The following is a 19,758-nucleotide window of genomic DNA, read 5'->3' as shown; positions in this document are numbered from 1 at the left end:
CTTTCCCAGAACTCTGACTGCTCACCATGAATGTCTCTTAACTCTTGTGTGTCAGTTCTGGAGCAGGTTGCCAGACGCAGTGCAACTCCCCTCCCTCCGTCTCCTCACTGGTGACAGCAGCTCAGTCTCTGTGGGGAAGGATGGAAACTTGAATTTTAAAAAATGTGTTTCTGTGTTCACTCACTGGTGTATGCATGAGTATTTGCCCTTGTGCTTTTGTTGAGCATGTCACCTTTCTACTGTTAGGTTTGGAAAACTGCTGAAATATGAATAAGCCCTAAAATGGAAAAGCTGCTGAGTGGATGAAATTAAAGAAAAGACAAAAACACACCTCCTAGACTAAGTGACAATTTACTTCATAGCTTGTGGTACACACAATGTTAGGCTTTCACGGACTCATTGCATTTGCTTATGTAGAACATCATTATAAGCATTTCAGTCAGGACCACTTTAGTCCAAGAAAATTTTATTTCCATTTGAAGTATTATATTTGGCAGTGTGGCTCTGTTCTGCGTAAGCCTGAGGAAAGGCAGAGAGAGTACACCAATCTGCTCTTCCACACACCTTTGTGGAAAACCTAAGGTGGAGAGAGCACACCTCTCCACCCTTCCATGCACAAATGAGGATAGCCTGAGGCAGAGAGAGAGCAAACCCCCCTGACCTTCCATGTGCCAACATGAAAAGAATTAGGCAGGCAGAGCAAAAGACCCTCCTGGGAACAGAACAGAGCAAGCATCAATGACAAACAGAAGTGCCACTAATAAGTCAGACAGCATGAAAAGGAGGAGCTGGGGTGGAGGCAGTTTGCAAAGTGGCTTGCAGAGGAAGCAACAACAGTAGGCAGGACGAAGCAATTTAAATAGGGTGTCCTGAATGAGATTTGCCAATTGGTTGCATAGAAAGGAATCATGTGATCTATCGGCTGACTCCCCTCCACCAATCAGCTGACCCATCAGTTGATTGAGCTGCTTGCGATCAGCTGATGTAGCTGGTAGCTGAGCAGAGCTTGACTTCATGTCCTGCCTGAACTAACACTGTGCTCAATTTTTCCAACATATTTGCAACTTCAACTTCTTTCCTTTTATGCATGTGGAAGGGCAGAGAGGTGTGCTCTCTTCTCCTTAAGGCTGTCCACGTAGGCATGTAAAAGGCAGGGAGGTGTGTTCTTTCAGCGTTAGGCTACCTGCGTAGGCCTAAGGAAAGGCAGAGAGGCCCTAGAACAGAGCCATAGTGCCAAATATAATACTGCATGGAATTAAAGTTTTCTTTGACAAAGTGGTCCTGACTGAACTCTAGTTGTTGAGGATACAACTTATCCAAAGATGGTTAAAAAATGGTTCACAGGCATACAAAAGGTGATCATCAACTATAAACAGTGATCAGCAAAAAATAAGGCTTCCTCTATCACCCCCTCTCCTATCGTTGACAAAAGTAACTGGTGAATAGGTATAATTCCTTTAGCTACCACCTCCAATATCATGTGACCTAGTCATCGTAAGTGACCAAAAAAATGTGTACAACAATAACACAGATGAGGCTTGGCTGGTATCTTTATTTTCATACCATAACACCTTCCTGACATTTCACCCGGGTATATGGTATATGATGCTATTGAAAATCCTATCGTTTTCTAAATACCCTAGTATACACAGCCTAACAGGCTATACCTGACTCTTACAGTATGTGTATGTGTATGTGAGAGCAAAAGTATGTGTATGGTAATTGTAAATACAGTCCCCAAATGGCCCCTCTTACATATGATACAAATATGAATGCATAGAATCTTATTTGACCTTGAGTTACTGCTGACAGATGACCTATAGACTGTGACCATCTCTCTGCCTTTCTCCTCAGAGTTTTAAAGCCCACTCTGATCCAGGCTGCAGTGTTAGCCACATGGTTCGTTCAGGTGGGGGGGTTTGGATGGCCTTCACCCAGGGCTCCACCATTCACCTGTTTCACACAGAGACCTTGGAACCACTACAGGAAGTCAATATCTCCACCCGCACTGCCCATCTGACACCAGGCAAGGCCAGACAAAATGTTAACACCCAGAATCAGATGAATATGTGGAGTGTATAGTGCTAATTATAGTACTGTATTGAAGCAACCCTGGCACAGTCATTGTTGCTCACTTGAGAGTGCCATGCTCAATCAGACAAAATGACACATAAAGTATATAAGTTACCTGTATGAATGCTATGTTACATCTCAAGCAAATAAAGATAATGAAGCTGTATTTAGTGACTGTAGTGCAGCTCAGCAGCAGAGCACTCAGTGCTGTGACTAGTAGCCAACAGGTATGTAAAGGAGACAGAAGTTCATTCAGTCAGTGAATGAGGAAGAATCTTTGATGTTCCATGTGGGGAGGCAAAATAATATCAGCATGTCATCGGTATTGGACGATATTGGCTTACATTGGAAAGAATTGTATTTCATATCTCCATCTGCTGGTGGGCCATCACGATAAGAGTATGCATGCGTAATATGATGTGAATTTCACTGCAGAGGTGACTTGATATTCACTAAAATTAGGTGGAGAAAAAAGTGGATACATCGGTATCGGTTATCAGTCAGATGAGTTGTCACATATCAGCATATCAGATATCGGAAAAAATAAAATAGCATGCACCCTAGTTTCATGGTTTGTGTTGACTTCAGTTAGGGGGAGCTTTTGTGGTCAGTGTAAATCATTTTTGTTACTTTGCACCTACTGTATGTCATTCTCTTTCACTTATAAATCACTGAGACAAATACCATCTCTTGAGTTGCTCAGTGACTGATATGTGCAGGTTTTGGGAGTTGGCGATCCAGGATGTTGACAGGTACTAGGTCCTGGATCAGGGCTGAACCACTGTGAAACATGGACTGTATACTATTGTGATAGCAGCAATGGTGGTCCTGTTGGTTAAATGTCTCTTTGTATTCCAGGTAAAGTTTGTGTCTCTAGCTTACTGATCTGCCAGGGCCTGCTGTGGGTGGGAACCAGCCAAGGCATCATCATCACCTTCCCTGTGCCCACCCTGGAGGGCATCCCCAAGATTACAGGTCAGTACGGAGTACAGTAGCTCTTCTACTCACCTCCTGACTGCAGCATAAAACACAACATGATATTTACCTATATAAATTTATCTATACCTATACATATATGAAGTATGAAGCCAGGAACAACAGCAACATTGAACAAAGGTAACGTTAGAATATTTGGCTCAATTACACTCATTCATTAATTCATTCATTTATTCAACCTTTATTTATTCTTGAAGAATCATTGAGGGCTTGGCCTCATTTTCAATGATGACGAGAGTGAACTCAGAAGGTTCACCGACAAATTAATTGTCTTATGGTAGATATGGGTTCCACACAAATCCAATGTGCTAAGGCTAAGGCTATGGCATTTTAAATTGTATAAATTAGCCTAGCAACAAGCGGAGCTTTTCTCTACATACTTTCTCATATGAAGCCAGGATAAATGACACACAAGACATGTGAAAATGTGAAATGCTTTAGTGCTGCTGAGCTGCGTTCAAACTTAATCATTTTACATGGAAATCGTCAAATATTCATATCAAACGGCAAGTACAGCACTTATGTGTGTGTGTGTGTGTGTGTGTGTGTGTGTGTGTGTGTGTATTGCCATGTGGATTCATTCAGAACTCTTGTACCTCTCAGGTAAGGGGATGACGTCTCTAAATGCTCACTGTGGTCCGGTGGACTTCCTGGTGTCGACCTCCAGCACTCTGGGTTCTGACATGCTCAGACGGGACTCCATCCTCAACGGCAGCGAGGAGGGTGCCAGCGGAGGAGGGGGAGGTAAAGGTGATGGGGTAGGAGATGAAGGAGGGCAGAGGTTGGAGCAGAGCAGCTACCCCCAGGACTCAGAAGCCCCTCCACAGAGGGAGGAGAAGCCCAAGTGTCTCCTGCTGCAGTATCGCCTCCACTCTACCTGCCAGCTGCCTGGGAAGCTGCTGACCGCCCAGCCTGAACAGGGGAGCCTCAGGTCTTTCCCTGACTCCCTGGAGCACAGCCCAGAGGATGGCTCCATCTATGAAGTGAGTGAGGACCCTGATGTGTGGGTTCGGGGGCAGCCCGTGGAGTGGAAAGAGGGGGAGGCCAGGCGCAACAAAGTCACCTCTACAGCCATCTTCTCTGGTGGCAGAGGATACCACAGGATAGGAAGCTGCTCAGGTTCCAGTGAAAACACAATGCTGGTGTGGCAGCTTCCACTGACTCTCAGCCAATGACAGATGACAGCAATCCGTTTCCTCATTTAATGTGGTTATCGGTAAACCAGCTTACTTCTCAATGTTTCACCTAGACTCAACATCTGATCTGCAGTCAAAGGAGCCAAGGACACATCACCTGTGACACTTCAATGTTTTTAATATCAGTGCTTTGGTTGTGACAGGTGAACACCTTCAGCAAGTAATGTTAGCAAGCTAACATTAAAGGTAACATTACTTGTGATGCAAAATATGCAAGTCAGCAGCTACCTCCACTAATGTTCATAATCAAGAAGACCAACAATCATCAGCTCCTTGAAATTCACTCTTCACACTGGACCTAATTTGCATTTCTGCCTGTCACATCATGTCAGACTATTTTTTAACCTGTTTTTCACAGATGTGATGCATTCTGACCCAGGACCAACGTGTTTTTCAAACAGGCTGTACACATGGTTTTTGTGCATCCCTGTCCTGATTGGATATTTATTATAAGGAATACTGCAACACTGTGGGTAATGTGTTTTTTAGAGTGAGTGTAGAAGATCATTATTATTCGCATCATTAAGTGAGTATGAAGTATGACTCGAGTCAGTCATCTACTGCTTCCTGATGTCTTGTCCTCACAGTGAGGTTTCCATTACTATCGTCATCCTTAAAAAGTCTTCAAAGGCATTGAATTCATTAATTTAACAACAAGGCCTTAATTGGTATTAAAAAATCTTCTATCTTCAGTATCAGTCTTTCAGAGTCTTTTGGATGGATGGGTCGGATGGAGTTGTGGTGAGGCTAAAGCATTTATGAACCCAGGGGTCGAAACTAAGGGTGGGGGCCACGTCTTGATGAGCTCTGTGCTGCGTAATCCCCTCAGAGTTCATATCAAGTAACATCTTGTTGTGAGGCGACGGTGCTAGCGGCTGAGCCACTTTGCTGTCCTGCTGAGAGGGAAGAGAGGAGAAGAACAGGGTTTGGGGTTAGGGTTGTGAGAACTGAGACAAACAGGAGAAAGGGTTAGACACACCTATATAGGTTATGGCAGCTGGTTGAAGTGATGAGGCTCAAGTTGTTGAATTAGTGAGATGCAGATGATTTGAATTAGGAGAGAGAAGCATGGTCTTGTTTCTGAACCATACTTATAATAACTTCATTAAAATTACCCAGAAAGCCTGTCAACAAATGCCAGGTATTTCCCACTTCTGTTCATTTGGGCAAAATTGTCCTTACCCCTAACTGATGTTGGTTCATGTTTTGTTTTGTTTTTTTCATCAGTTTTAGTTGTCGTAAAATGATATGCTGAATTGGTCTCAGATTTATTCCATTTGGCATTAAAAAAGGCTTAAAGTGTTAAATCAAACTTGCCTTAAGCTGTAGGTACCCTGATCGAATCTGTATACAAACCAAAACCTGCACTATAACCAAAGCCACTGCACAGAAGTGCTGGGCATATGGATAAACTGTTGTCAAGAAATAGTTCCAGCATGCAACTTTGCCTAAAATCACAAGTGTTATCTTTATATTTCTGTTTGTGTATGGATTCAACAAATGACATACAACATGTTCATTTATAAGCTATGAAGGTGTCAGTAGGTGAACTTTGGACAGAGTCAGATGAGCTGTTTCCCCCTGCTTCCAGTCTTTATGCTAAGCTAGGCTAAAAACAGCATGGGAGCTGCGCCATGTTCTTAGTAAATATGTCCCCAAGTCTTTTGCTTCATGTCAGGTACAAAGTGTCGTTGGGTGTTGGATGAAATGTATTTAGACAGGTACTATACACTGAGTGAACATCCTGCTTTGCTGCCATCTAAACTTTCCAACTTGTTGGAGCTGCTCTTTAAACCTTTGATGAACACCTTCTGAAACACTGAGCCTGTGATCCTGTCAACACTGACCACTTACAAAGTAAAACCAGCACTTTTGGTACAACAAACATCTTGATGTTAGACCAAGGAAACTCGCTTTTAAGTTTACAGTGAAACAGTGAGTGGAATGTTGCAAAAAGTTCAACTAAAACTTAACTGCTTATAAAGTTTCATTGAAAAATCTACATGAGCTCAGTTGTTATAGAAATTACATCAGTTGCGTTTAGTGTTTGTGTTTAAATGTATTATAGTAATAACCAGTCTGTCAATATTGGTGTGCATACAAATGTTAATCTGCACTAAGACAGGCACCTTAACATGCTCCTTTCATAATCATTTGCCTACTTGTTTTTGTAATATGAAGCGATAATGGTACTTACAGTTGTGTTCGAAGGGTTTTGATTTGTGATACAGGACAATAATATATGTCACCACTGTTGCTGGGTGTCCTTTTTGTGAAACCCATTTTAGGAGCACTGTGAGGCACAAAAATTAAAACCTCAAAAATTAAGTCAGGATATTTTCAGGAAAACGCTGTAATGTTTTCTAAGTAGTAATGTATTCTAGCTTCATTGCTGTAGCATATGGACTTTGTGTCTTAAAATATCATGACCCCATTCTAGGATGTTGTTTTTTTTTTCTAAGGATGCATGATAATATCGGCACATCATTGGTACTGGTCGATATTGGCTTTAAATTGAATTGACTGTATCAGAATTGGCAAACATGCTTTTTCTGAATTTGCACAATGAATGAATATTACATATATTGAAAAGTATTTTATTTCATGTCTCCATCTGCTGCTGGGCCATCACAATAAAGTTATGCATGCATAATATGATGTTAATTCCACTACAGAAGAGATTTGATGATCACTAAAATGAGGTGGGGAAAAAAGTGGATATATCAATATTGGTATCCATTATCGGTCAAATGAATTGTTATGTATTGGCATATTGGCAAAAAATCCAATATTGTGCTTCCCTATTTTTTTCTAACAGTGACCCTTACAAAACAGACCAAAAGATCCAAACCAGACTCAACTCAACAGATGAATTGCTCATTCTCCTGTAAAACATTAGTTTGTTTGTGTCAAGAAATCAAAGTGTGGCATCACAGGTGAGAAGGGTGAAAAATCAGAAATTAGAACTGTTAAATACTGTGTGTCGAGTCAAACTGGGAGTTTCTACTGTGAGGAAAGGAGAGAGGAGAGAATTAAAATTAGTATAAACGATTAAATAAACAAACAAACAAACAAAGAGGAGCCAAGCGGAACCAGTCTGAAACCAGCCTTGCTGCCCGGGGCAGCCCTCTGTTCCTACAGCCCAATGGTCCCACAAGCCCGGTTCTAGGCAGGCATATAAGAGGGGGCAGTCATGAATGTGAAGGGGGCATCATGCTCCAGCACATTTTTGCCATAGGTAGAGCTGACAAATAAAGGTCGGTCACTCACTCACTCACTCACTCACTCACTCACTCGCAGGATGTGGGGACGCTGTGTGAGTGCCCTATAGAGGGTGTCAAAGCACCGTGGTCTCAAATGTGCTCGCCGCTTGTTTTGTTGGTGATAACTGTTTTCTACATGGAATTGGGTTGTTGTTCGCTGTGTGTCCAACCCCCAACCTAAAGAAATGGATTGCACTTTGTCAGGCCTCTACCCTAAGACATGTCCAACTTGGGTGTCTCACCTGAAGACTAAGCTCCTGCTGGTATAGCTCTTAGGGTCACTGAGGCACACAAACCCCCTGACCACAATAAGGTGGCAATCCCTCATGGAGGAAAACTGAAAAATAAAATAAACAAAAAATAAAATAAAAATTAAGAAAACATAAAATAAAAATATCCTTCATCCAGGCACAACCAACATCTTAACATTTATCTTATTGGATGGCCATTAGGCATCTAGACATATGAAATAAATTTGAACCTAGTAATTACAATAACCTCACTATAGCCAGTATTTACCAAAGCTAGTCTTATAAAAAAAAACTTCTCAAACTAACAGAACTAACAAACACAACAGATAGATAGATAGAGCAGAACATTTTATACTTTTTTGTTTTGTTTTGTTTTTTTGTCTTTTTTTGTTAGCAATTTAACAGATTTCTCTTCACTCTACTCTCCTTTGAGCTGCTGAAAGCTGCAGGAGTGAAAAGTTAATAAAAGCTTTGTAAAAATCACTGTGATTATCAAAAAACAGCGTGCAGAACTAGAGGCTGGGCGGGGCTTTATTTAGGGGTCTGGCACACACAGGGCATTTGTCCTCAGTATGTGACATGCATTAGGGCGCTCATCTCTCGCTGTGCTTGTGTGATTGAAGAAACGTTCGCACTGACAGGCTCACACTATATGCTCACACTGCTATATTTACTTTTGTTTTTGTTGTTAACTATATATTAAGTATCTCACGAGACACTACAACGAGTTTAACGGAACTTCACATTACTGCTGCATTCTGCCTCACTGAGACTGAGAAACCTGACGCCGATGCGGGAGGGTCTCTGCCGACTGCAGACAGTAGATCACACACAGCCGGCACACAGCATGGAGACAGATGAGAAAACTTTTCTGTTTTGTGCCTTTTTCGGCAGATTTGATTTGAGGGGGCAAGATATTTGTTTAAGGGGGCATTGCCCCCTCTTGCCCCTCCGTAGAACCGGCCTCGGCCACAGCCCTATGTTCCAACATTTCTAGGACATTTTCAAAATAACACTTGTGTTCCTACATTTCCCTTCAATTTAAGCCCTATCCTCCAACAAAATTTTTTGGAAGCACTTTATAGTAAATGAATGAATGAGTAATTTTATTTCGATCAGCAGCAGCAGAAATCGTCACAATCACAATCATTACAAGAAAAAATATAATAGGCTGATCTAAAAAGGGTTTCGGCTGAAGCAGCTTATAGATACCGAACCCTTGTTTTCATTTCCTTAAGTCAGACAAACAAAACCAGATAAGTACAAATACGCATACGGTATACACATGTAATACAATCACATGCTACATATATGCATACACAGCAAAAACAGATGTGTTAAAAATGACACATTATGCAGAATTTTAACACGTAGCAAGTGTGCTCAGGGACTACACGTGTTGTGTCAAATTTAACACAATAGATGTGTGAGCCACTTTAACACACAAATTGTGTCAGATAATTTAACACACAAAATGTGTGATTTCAACACGTTAAATGTTGATTATGTGTAACTGAAAATGACCAAAATCTACTACTTAATGTGTTAATATTGCAACCTAATGTGTTAAACATGAGGCATAAAATTAAAGGGACAAAAAGACAGATGTGAAAATGTTAGCCATTTAATAAATGGTCAAATGTTGGCATGCTATGGAACAATGCACAAGTGCACAAAAGTACATTAACAATTTAAAAGTACAACAGAATGTTTTAAAATTCAATTTTATCAACTCAGCTTACATATTCTTAATGTACAATTATCTCAAATTAAAGTAGGTTATCTGATTGCATCACTGAATTTGAGTAGTGAATTATCTGATTTCCAGACTGCAGATTGTTCTTATTTCCTTCTTGAAGATGTAATCAAAAACATAATTCACTACTCAAATTCAGTGATGCAGTCAGATAACCTACTTTAAGATAATTTTACATTAAGAAATGTTAATAGAACACATATAATCTGGCATCAAGCACATTTATTCCAGTTTACAATGTAATTTCAAGAGTGATTGTCTTTGACAACAATTTCAAGATGTGTAGATTTGTTGCTGTCTGCTCTAAAAGGTTATATGAAATCCAAAAGTAGAGCTGCCACGATTCAGCAAATCTTGAGAAGCTAGACAATCTTATACCTTGGGTTTAAGTATAGTTCATCTGCATTGAAACCAGACATTATGTCCAAAGGTCTGAAATGTGCGGCAGCGGTCAGACTGATCATTTCATATTCTTTAGTTTTTTGTACAGCATAAGCATAAAAATGCTCATCAAAGTATTTAACTGTAAGAATTCTTACAAACATCAGAATGGATACATCAGCCTGTGGTATAATATGAATTATTTCACCAAACAAAGGCTCTCCATTGTTGTCTACTTTAAGTGGCAGTACACAGCCGGTTCTGTAAGTCTGGCCAAGCACACTAACAGTGTGGGCAACATAGACAGAGCTGTTCAAAGTCAAGTCATCATCATCATAGGTTGATCTCAGATTGTCCAGCACAACATCTGCTTTCTTCAAGGAGCTGATGGTAACAGGGTATGCATTTGTCACATGCGTTTTCTCAGAAAGAGCGTCACCAAACTTGAAGCTATACATGTGCTGAACTTGGTGTTTATAACTCAGTGTTTTAGAAATATTTTTGAAGTTTCCAACCACATGAGCATGTCTTTTTAATGGATTGTGCTTTGCCTCAAATCTCATACACCACAGCTGAGAAATAGGTCCAAATGTAATCATCATCCTTGGATAGTGAATCATAAAATGGTGTTTAGGAGCATTAGGGTTAGGGGTTAAGGGTTAGGGTTAGGGTCTATCATAGAGCTTCTTGAATAATGTGTGGTGTTCTATAATGAGTTGTTTCAGGAATACAGCAAGCCCGTGTGTAACAATGGGTGCAAAGACAATGCTGCATATTTCCCTCAGCATAATGAATAAATGCCAATGTTTACTTCTCATGTCAATAAGATCGCCAACTAAAAAAGCTAACACTTGCAAAAGGCACCACATTTGTGATGCAGTCTGTTTTATTGCATTGTCAGCAGTTCTCAGATTGAGAATAACACTTGGCTTATTTTTCTCATTTCCATACCCATAGTCAAAACTGGAAATTCTATGATTCAACAGTTCCAGGGTGAAAAGTTTTTGTTCATAAATGAAGTGGTGTAACATTAGTCTCACCTCCAAAGGGGCTACACCCTCAAGGATATCATGCATAATGTCAACGCATGTGTTCTCAGTAACATGAAAATACTGCAGCTTATTTAAACAAGAGTCCTCTTTAACTCCAGTTGAGCTTGGATCATTAAATCTCATATGCTGCTGATAATTTTCTCTGGTGCGTTTCTCAAGTTTATCTTCATCATAAACAGACTGAGCAACTGTTTTGTCAACCATGCAAAAGTGACAAAACTTGTTTGCTGAAAAGCTCTCTACATATCCACAAAGGGAATGGATAGCTAAATTGTCTGCAGCCAAGACACGGATTGTTCCATACAGAATATAATTTTGACCTTGCAGCTCCACCTGTACACCAGAACTTTCAAGGAGTCTGATGTCCTCTAGCAAAATTTTTTACCAAACCCATATACCTCTCTGTCCATAGAATTAAATAGAAGACACAAGTGAATATTTGAAAGTGATGAATTGTACTCCGGTGGCAGATTCCTCAAGGCAAAATAAACGGCACCCATTTTATGAATTTTTGTTTTGGAGCCCAAGGGGTTTGTTGTTTCTAAGTCATCAAAAATACAACTCTATCTGGAGGGCTTGAGGAAATGTTTTAAACAGTGGATGAGATGAAAATTTAGAGCCATCACAGTAGTTGTGCATTTTGCCTTCAGTTTGTTTCTTATCCTGGAAGTAAACTTTTTGCATCTGCTCATTACTGAATTAAAATTTAATGTCTTAATGACTGATATATATTGACATGTGTCTGCTGCCAACACTTGTTTTACTTGTCCCTGTTTTCTTCCAGTGTCTGCCCTATGACCAAGAAATATTTCTTTTGGCTTCACAAGACCAAATTTCTCTGAAAAGTATTTGTTCATTTTGAAAGGTGTGTCTACATCTTTAAACATAGTTTTAGCATTTTCAAATTCGCTCATTAATGACTGGACAGACTCATTGTCAAGTGGTACTTGGAGATTATTCAACAATATAGTTGTTGAATGTTGTAAACTTTCTACAGTCCTTTCTAGCACCTCTTGTGTACAAGTAACACTTTTTGTCACATCCATTAAAGTCGTATTTGATGAAGAATACATTTTTGCCACAAAAGAAGCAACACAGTCACTAGGAATGGTAGTTTTAAATGGAACAGACTCTGGTGTGTCCTCAATATTAGACGACCCTGTCTCAGATGTATCTGATGGACTGTGGGCATTAGCTTGAAAAGACACATAGTCCATGAATGTTGTTGTGGACTGGTGGTCTCTGTGAAGATGTTTGGAAAATGAATTGAAGTTATAGTATGTCCTTGGGCAACCATCTTGGCTGCAGGTAATAGTCAAGTCCTGTCCATCTGATAAGGCATGTATTTCGCATAGATGCCAAATGACTTGCTTTACTTCTGTAGATATTGACTGCACTTTGGACATGTGTACATTCTCTTGTGATCTACTGTGCAGGTTGAAGCTTAGAGATAAGCTCTAGTACCTTGGCTCTCCTTTTGGTTGAGATGAGCACTTTGTAGATGTATTCAAGGAAGGTGAACACAGAGCTGAGTTGTGGTGGATAGGACAAGTTGCACACCCAGTAGAGCTTGAATAGCTTGTCCACAGCACATGTCAGGCCTTCATCTACAGGAATGGTCACTCCATCATTTCTCGCGACAATGATGTACTGCCGTGTTGTGCTCTTCAGATTGCCGATGCAGATCAGCTGTGGTTGGGTCCTTGATGCCAACTTGGGTTCGCTGCAAAGGGAAGCAATGCTGGTTCCGGGCTTAGAGATGAGGATAAAATTGATACATTTCAGGATTTCAAAAGGCACCATCGAAAATAAATGCAAGCCTAGATTGGCATGCAATACCGTATTAGGTAAAAGGTGTAAGACATTACAATTAACAGAAAGAAGATAATTGCCATCTAAACATACAGAAGAGATAAAATTAATTATAAGTGTTGTGTGATTGAAATTATGCAAAACAAGATGTAATATGGTAATACAGCAGACTGTAATTGACAGCAATACAGTAATCAAACAGGTAATTTCTGACCTCCGGAGAAGGAGAAGTATGGATAAATTTCAAGGTGTTCCCTGGCACATACTGGGCTTATGAACTGATAGCATTTTATCAATCATTTGCACTTTATTTGCTTAAAGGGAAATTTCGGTTTATTTCAACCCGCCTCCTATCATCCTAAATTTGTTTCAAGTGACTAGTGACATAGACTGATATGCACATACTTTTCAATGTGGTACGAAAAGTTGGTTGTTTTAAGTTCCTTCTCCCTCTTAGGTTGTACCCTCCATCTCTATCCCCAAACATTTTTTGAATATTTCCTGGAAGTAAATTCTGCCTTGCTTTATACAAAAATAGGTTGGGTGTAATTAGCTACCAAATTGGGAGAAAGGGGGATAAAATCTGATACAAATTTATGAAAAAGGAAATGTGGGATCATAGAGCTGTGGGAACATAGGGCTGTGGGAACACAGGGCTGTGGGAACATAGGGCTGTGGGAACACAGGGCTGTGGGAACATAGAGCTGTGGGAACACAGGGCTGTGGGAACATAGGGCTGTGGGAACACAGGCTGTGGGAACATAGGCATGCTCCCACCCAGAGTTTTAAAAGCAGTGCACCCAGCCACAGATGAGAGTAAACTGGAGGTAAACGAGCCACACTAGCAAGCGGAGTTGGACAAAGAGGCATCATAACGGTACTGCAAGCAACGGAAAAGACTGTGCAGGACTGAATTATCCACACACGAGTCCGAAGAGGCAGCCGGTAAGATGCTGTTTATGAAGATGATCGAGAGACTGGTTACCTGTGGGGGATTGTTGCTGCCGCTGGCTGGGTTAGCATTAGCTTTATGACTGGGGCTGAGCAGCGGGTTACGTACAGCCCTTCACATGTGCCGAATTGACTCTTTATTGTCTGTGTTTGCCTGTCTAGTATTGTTGGTTGCACTTTCAGTGGTATATGGTAATGTCCACTGCTATTGAAATAGTGGAGGAGTTACAGAAAATGCCAGCTGTTAGAGGTAATCACCATGGAGAATACAGATATGTTTGCATTATTAATGTGTTGGTTTTGTTATCAAGCAATGTAATATTTACATTTTTAAATTGAGCTGAGGCCTTTTTTCAAGCAAGCAAGGCATCCATGTCTTGATGTCTCTTTATGAGCATGTATTTGATTTACTTTATGCAACACAGGAGTTCTCCTACAGTTTCTTTACAAATTGCACTGTCACTATATTTTTATTTTTCTAAACACCCTGCAGAAGAGTACTTTGCATACAGTACACAATGGATTTTACTTAAAAATCTTTTCCTTGATGGCACAGTTGTTGCTGGTGTACTTGATGGAAATTACAAGAGTTGTAACAGTAGTTCAATCAGGAGAGACAGAAATAAGGAATAAATATCAAATTTAATGCGAAATATAGGTGTACAGATTATTAGATGATTGTGCTGATATGATTGCAATGAAGTCTTTGGCGCTTAGACACCACAGGGAGATTATTTGAGATAAATCCCCCCATTGAATCTAGACACCAGTGGAGGTGGTGGTGGTTGATGACTTGGTAGATGAATGATGAGGCGAAATGAGGTTGCATCCAAGGACACTAGGTGGTAATGGGGAGGTGGAGGGTATGCACAGCAGCAGCATGAAAGGACTGCGGGCAGAAAAAGATCCATATTTAAAATGAGGAGCAGTGAGATGATAGGCTGACGGAGAAGGTGTGTCACTGTGCTATTGGTTAATTGTAGATCAGCTGTAGAACAGCTGATGACTCAATTGATAGCCCCGAACACTGACACAAAGACAGAAATGTTAATGGCTCATTTCTCCTCTGACACGGCACATACCTGTGTGCCGCCACGGCTCGGTTGTCCAGGTACTGGGCAGTCATGACACCAATGAAAGAGGAAATTACTGGACCTGGAGACGGGCTTGTGTGTCGCCGGTAAGCCGTTATCTTGCGTTTGTCAGCTGCTCTCATGTTCCCTCCTTTTGTGAAGGTTTTGTTGCCGTCCTCTGCTAACCAGGCGTCATATGCCTCGCGGTGTAATCCCCTGACATTTGTTTGGAATATTTCAAAACTTCTAGCTTTAAATGAACACTGAAGTTGCGTCTTGTCGCCATCTTATCTGTTTACAATCAGCTGAGAGTGCGCAACTGCGCATGTGCCTGGCTGAGGGTTGATGTGTGTGTATGGATGTGCTTCTCTGTGTCTGTGGATGTGTGTAATCCGGGTCTAGCGCTCTATAAATGCCAAAAATGTCACATAAACACCACCAGTTTATAAAAGGGGCCGGCGTTTACTTATTATTTTTTTTGTAAAAGGCCGGCTGCTAATAGGGCCCGGTAATGTTAACTTTACAGCAGAGAGATGCTGAGCACAATTACACGATCAATGATCACTTACCACGTCTGCTCGTTTTGTGATGCCGACAGATGAAAAGACAGTATCTTTCAAGAAAAGCATTTGAACCATTCCTGAGCTTCTGTGCTCCATCCTTTCACTGTAGTCCTCGTAAACAAACATTTTATGGACCGTTTCCACAGGCGTGTTGGGATCGATATCCAGCACAAATTGTTTCATCCTGTCCATATACGTCACCCTGCTCCACGTCTTTGGCTTGTTACTATGGTGATATATTTGTGTCTTTATTACATGCGAGAAAATAAATGATGAGAGGGAAAAAAAATGTTTAAGAAAAAAAAAATATTAGAGAAAAAGTTTTCACACTGATAGCAAAAAATAATATTTGAGACTAAAAAAGTTTTGAGAGAAAGTAATTTGTCATAGAATATAAAAAAAATAATTTGAGATTTAAAAAATGATTTCCAAGAAAAAAAAACCTCTCAAAAACCTTTTTTTTAAACTCTCAAACTCTCTTCTTCTCTCTCTCAAAACCTAAGTCTTTGCTCTCCTGTCAGGATTTTGCTCTCACTGTGAAAATAATGTCATGGGCGGGGCCACGTTCCTATTGGCCAGTCTCAATCGAATTGACAGCTAGGTGAGGATCGTCTTAAGAGTCAAATTCAACAATCATTCATCCACCATGGTGGATTGACTGGCATAGATGCGCTGCGTTATTTGGGAGCGGATATGCATACATTAACGTTATGCATGTGTGGCCAAATGGAGAGGAGAGGGAAATGAACCGACAACACCACCTGTGGAATTGCACCCCAGGGAATTCACTCAAACCTGTAGACTACTCTTAACAACAGAAGGTCACACAGATTCGTACACTGGTAAATATGGGGACAGGAGACGGACTTCCAAATATAACACAGAGGTCCAAAGCCGCATGAATGCACAGCCACGTTACAGTGTGCTTTAATCAGTCTGTGGAAAACCGGCAGAACAGCAGTGGAAAACGGAGCGGCCGCACCGGGGCTGGAGGCCGTGGATAGCCGTCCCTCAGAATGCCCAGCTGGCGGCCCACGTCACCGGGCTGCAGATTGCAGCTCCACACAGTGCGCAGAGGAGGAGAAGAAGCCACAAGCTGTGGCCTCAGCTACAGCAGGACAGAGAGCAGGACAAGCTGTTAACATAAAGTTAACACAACTAGCAGAAGTAGAAATAAAAAAACAGAGCGAGCTTACCGGAGCGAAGGGAGCTTGACGCACAGCGCACAGCTCAAACCCCGTCACCGTCTCGCAGTGAGGAAGAGCAGACACCACGCTTTTCAAGTCCCCTCGAGCTGCACACAGCAGGAGCGGCCAGCGCGCTGTAAGCGAAGAGTCACGGCAGCTGTGACACCATAATACGCTTTAACAGCACACAAACATTGCAGCACCCATGCCTACTTTATGAGTCCCAAGTTTGGGTACAGAAACCGAGCACGCCACACACAGCCCTCGCCAGATAAACGCCAGGTAGAAGTGAGCGCGCCCGTGAAGGGAAGACCAAATAACGCAGGTGCCACCACTGCGCAATTACGCTCCGACAACTGGAAATTAGGCCCAGCTGATGCCAATTAAGGGCGGAGGTGTAGCAGCGCTCTTCCTGCCACACATGGAATGTTGGAAGAGAAAAGCACCGTAGTAAAGTAACGTTAATGGGATAACCTAGCTAGATGTAAAGTTAACCCTAGCTGGCTAGTGCAGTTAATAACACAATCTTGGTAAAATAACGTTAGGTGAGAAGAGGGATTCATTATAGGAATGATTTTGATAACCAACTTGCTCAGCTAGCTAGCCATCAATTGTGTGTGTGTCATCATCTTATCCAAACATTAGTTTCTGCTCCCAAATAACGCAGCGCACCTGTGCCGGTGAATCCACCATGGTGGATTAATGATTCAGTTGAATTCGACTTCCAAGACTGGCCAATAGGAACGTGGACCTGCCCATGACATTATTTTCACAGTGAGAGCAAAATCCTGACAAAGACTTAGGTTTTGAGAGAGAGAAGAAAAATGTTTTGAGAAGAGTGTTTTTGAAACAATTTTTTTTTTTTTTTTTCGAGAGAAAATGTTTTCACACTGATAGCAAAAAAAATAATATTTGAGATTAAAAAAAGTTTTTGAGAGAGTTTTTTTCTTGGAAATCATTTTTTAAATCTCAGATTATTTTTTTATATTCTATGACAAAATAGCCTACTTTCTTTCAAAACTTTTTTTAGTCTCAAATATTATTATTTTTTGCTATCAGTGTGAAAACTTTTTCTCTCAAACATTTTTTTCCCTTCTCATATCATTTATTTTCTCGCACGTAATAAAGACACAAATATATCTCCATAGTTACCGCAACCTTTTACAATACATGTGTCAACCATGATTTACAGCAGCATTCTGTAAACTTTTCTCAAACTTTCTGCTGCGTCCAGCTGGCGATACCGCAAATGCAAGGCTGCAAGCAAGAACTATGGCACTGTCTCAGGTACGAACTGTGTCACTCCACCCAGTGGTTTACTGAAGAAAGTAGTTCTGAGTATTTGCTTCATGTGTCGTAATGTTACTTAATTATACATTATTATTTCATAGCGTGGGGAATGCAGAAACCGTGTGCTTTACACTAGAGCGTTTTGGAGTCATTTGATGGTGGAATTGATTAGATTTGAGGGAGAGAGGGGGCTGTATCACCTCCATTTCATCTGGCAGCTCTGTCCCGCCGATCTAAAAACAGCAGGCACTGACATTTTTTAATTATGTACAGTTAATGCATTCAAGGTCTTCTGACTCTTTAAAAGTTGACATGGTGTCTCTAGCTCAAAGTATGAGGGACAAGAGGAGGTTGAAAGTTTTGAAGAGGATTTGAAGATGTTCCAATTTACTATGTGCAGGAATTTGTTGTTTTATATTTTGGGCGTTTTTTGGACGATCAAAATTCTTTTAATAACTTTTTGTCAGGAGGGTCCACAGATGCTTCATGCAAAGTTCGGTGCAAATCAGTCAAATCGCCTAGGAGGAGTTCGAAAAAGTACGTTTTTCATTTGTCGCGATTTAGCGAATGGAAAGTTACTGCGAAAGTGGCTGTGGCTTACACTGCACAATTCAGCTGAATTCAGAGAACACGAAAATAGAAGGTTTAACAATGTGCGACATGTTACATGGGAGTTGTGGGCCAAAAACGCTTTTGCATTGAAAATAGCGCCACTTGCTGGTCATTTTTGGTGTGCGAGTTACAGGGGCCAGTCTATACCACCCCTATCAATTTCATTTCCATAAGTGTTGGCACAGTGCCAAATATTAAATTAGACGGCCACCAGAGCGCCATCTAGTGGCGAATCGGTTAGTCCTTCATCAGATATCCTCAGGAGGGCATTGACAATAATTATACCAAGTTTCGTGTTAATTCGCCCAACCGATGTAGAGATATAAAATACTTCAATTTAAAGAGCACCACCTGGTGGTCATTGCCTGACATTTTGCACAGAGCCTCAGGGGCTCATGGGGAAGTAGTAAACTGAGTTTCATGTCATTCAAACACACCAATGTGGCAATAGCGCCACCTCCGATCCCAGGCGTGGGAGCCCTTCTGTGTGGAGTTTGCATGTTCTCCCCGTGTCAGCGTGGGTTCTCTCCGGGCACTCCGGCTTCCTCCCACAGTCCAAAGACATGCAGATTGGGGACTAGTTTAATTGGTGACTCTAAATTGTCCGTAGGTGTGAATGTGAGCGTGAATGGTTGTCTGTCTCTATGTGTCAGCCCTGCGATAGTCTGGCGACCTGTCCAGGGTGTACCCTGCCTCTCGCCCGATGTCAGCTGGGATAGGCTCCAGCCCCCCCGCGACCCTCAAGAGGATGAAGCGGTTAGAAGATGAATGAATGAATGAACAATAATAATAATAATAATAAACAGCGCGATTACAATAGGGTCCTCATGGACGACTTCATCGTCGCTCGGGCCCTAATTAAAGCTGCAAGCAGCTGTGACCGGGCCCTCGCTCCCCCATGCAACCGCGGGGGCCTGAGGCATGCGGGGGCTGTGGCGCAAAGCGAGAAGGGAGAAAAAACCTGGCAGAAGTGAAAAAACACAATGTCTCGTTCATAAATAAATATGCATGGCGATGCATTAAAAATGGCAGTGCCATAGAAGCCACGCCCTTTCACCTGCAGACATGCAGAACACAACTTTTAATCAGCATGGTCTCTGGATGATCTGTAAAAAATTTGAAGTCGATTGGATGAAATCCCTGGGACTAGGAAATGGCCGACTTCCTGTTTGGAGTAGACCATTGGTGCCAGAGACTTTTATGTGCATCTGGACAACATACATGTGTACCAATTTTCATGTTCCAACTCCAGAAAACACCCTATGGGGAGGATTTTTTGAAAATTTCAAGGGGGCGCTATAG

The 19,758-nt window shown here is 41.4% G+C and overlaps 1 protein-coding gene across 3 annotated transcripts in view; it reads left to right on the top strand.

Annotated features, from left to right (window-relative positions):
- The window catches only part of LOC125891979 (rho guanine nucleotide exchange factor 10-like protein), a 180,996-nt gene extending 174,030 nt beyond the window's left edge, over positions 1-6,966 (top strand). For 2 of the 3 annotated variants that reach the window (XM_049581634.1, XM_049581635.1), the window contains 3 exons: positions 1,855-2,026; positions 2,932-3,048; positions 3,655-6,966. In XM_049581634.1, coding sequence (XP_049437591.1) covers positions 1,855-2,026; positions 2,932-3,048; positions 3,655-4,244 — 879 coding nt within the window. In that variant the 3' untranslated portion in view covers positions 4,245-6,966. The remainder of the gene's footprint in view (positions 1-1,854; positions 2,027-2,931; positions 3,049-3,654) is intronic. The other variant, XM_049581633.1, reaches the window with a different exon arrangement.
- The last annotated feature ends 12,792 nt before the right edge of the window (positions 6,967-19,758 follow it).

The sequence above is a fragment of the Epinephelus fuscoguttatus genome, linkage group LG7, assembly GCF_011397635.1.
Source record: "Epinephelus fuscoguttatus linkage group LG7, E.fuscoguttatus.final_Chr_v1".
NCBI lineage: Eukaryota > Metazoa > Chordata > Actinopteri > Perciformes > Serranidae > Epinephelus > Epinephelus fuscoguttatus.
This window is presented reverse-complemented; position numbering and strand designations above follow the sequence as displayed.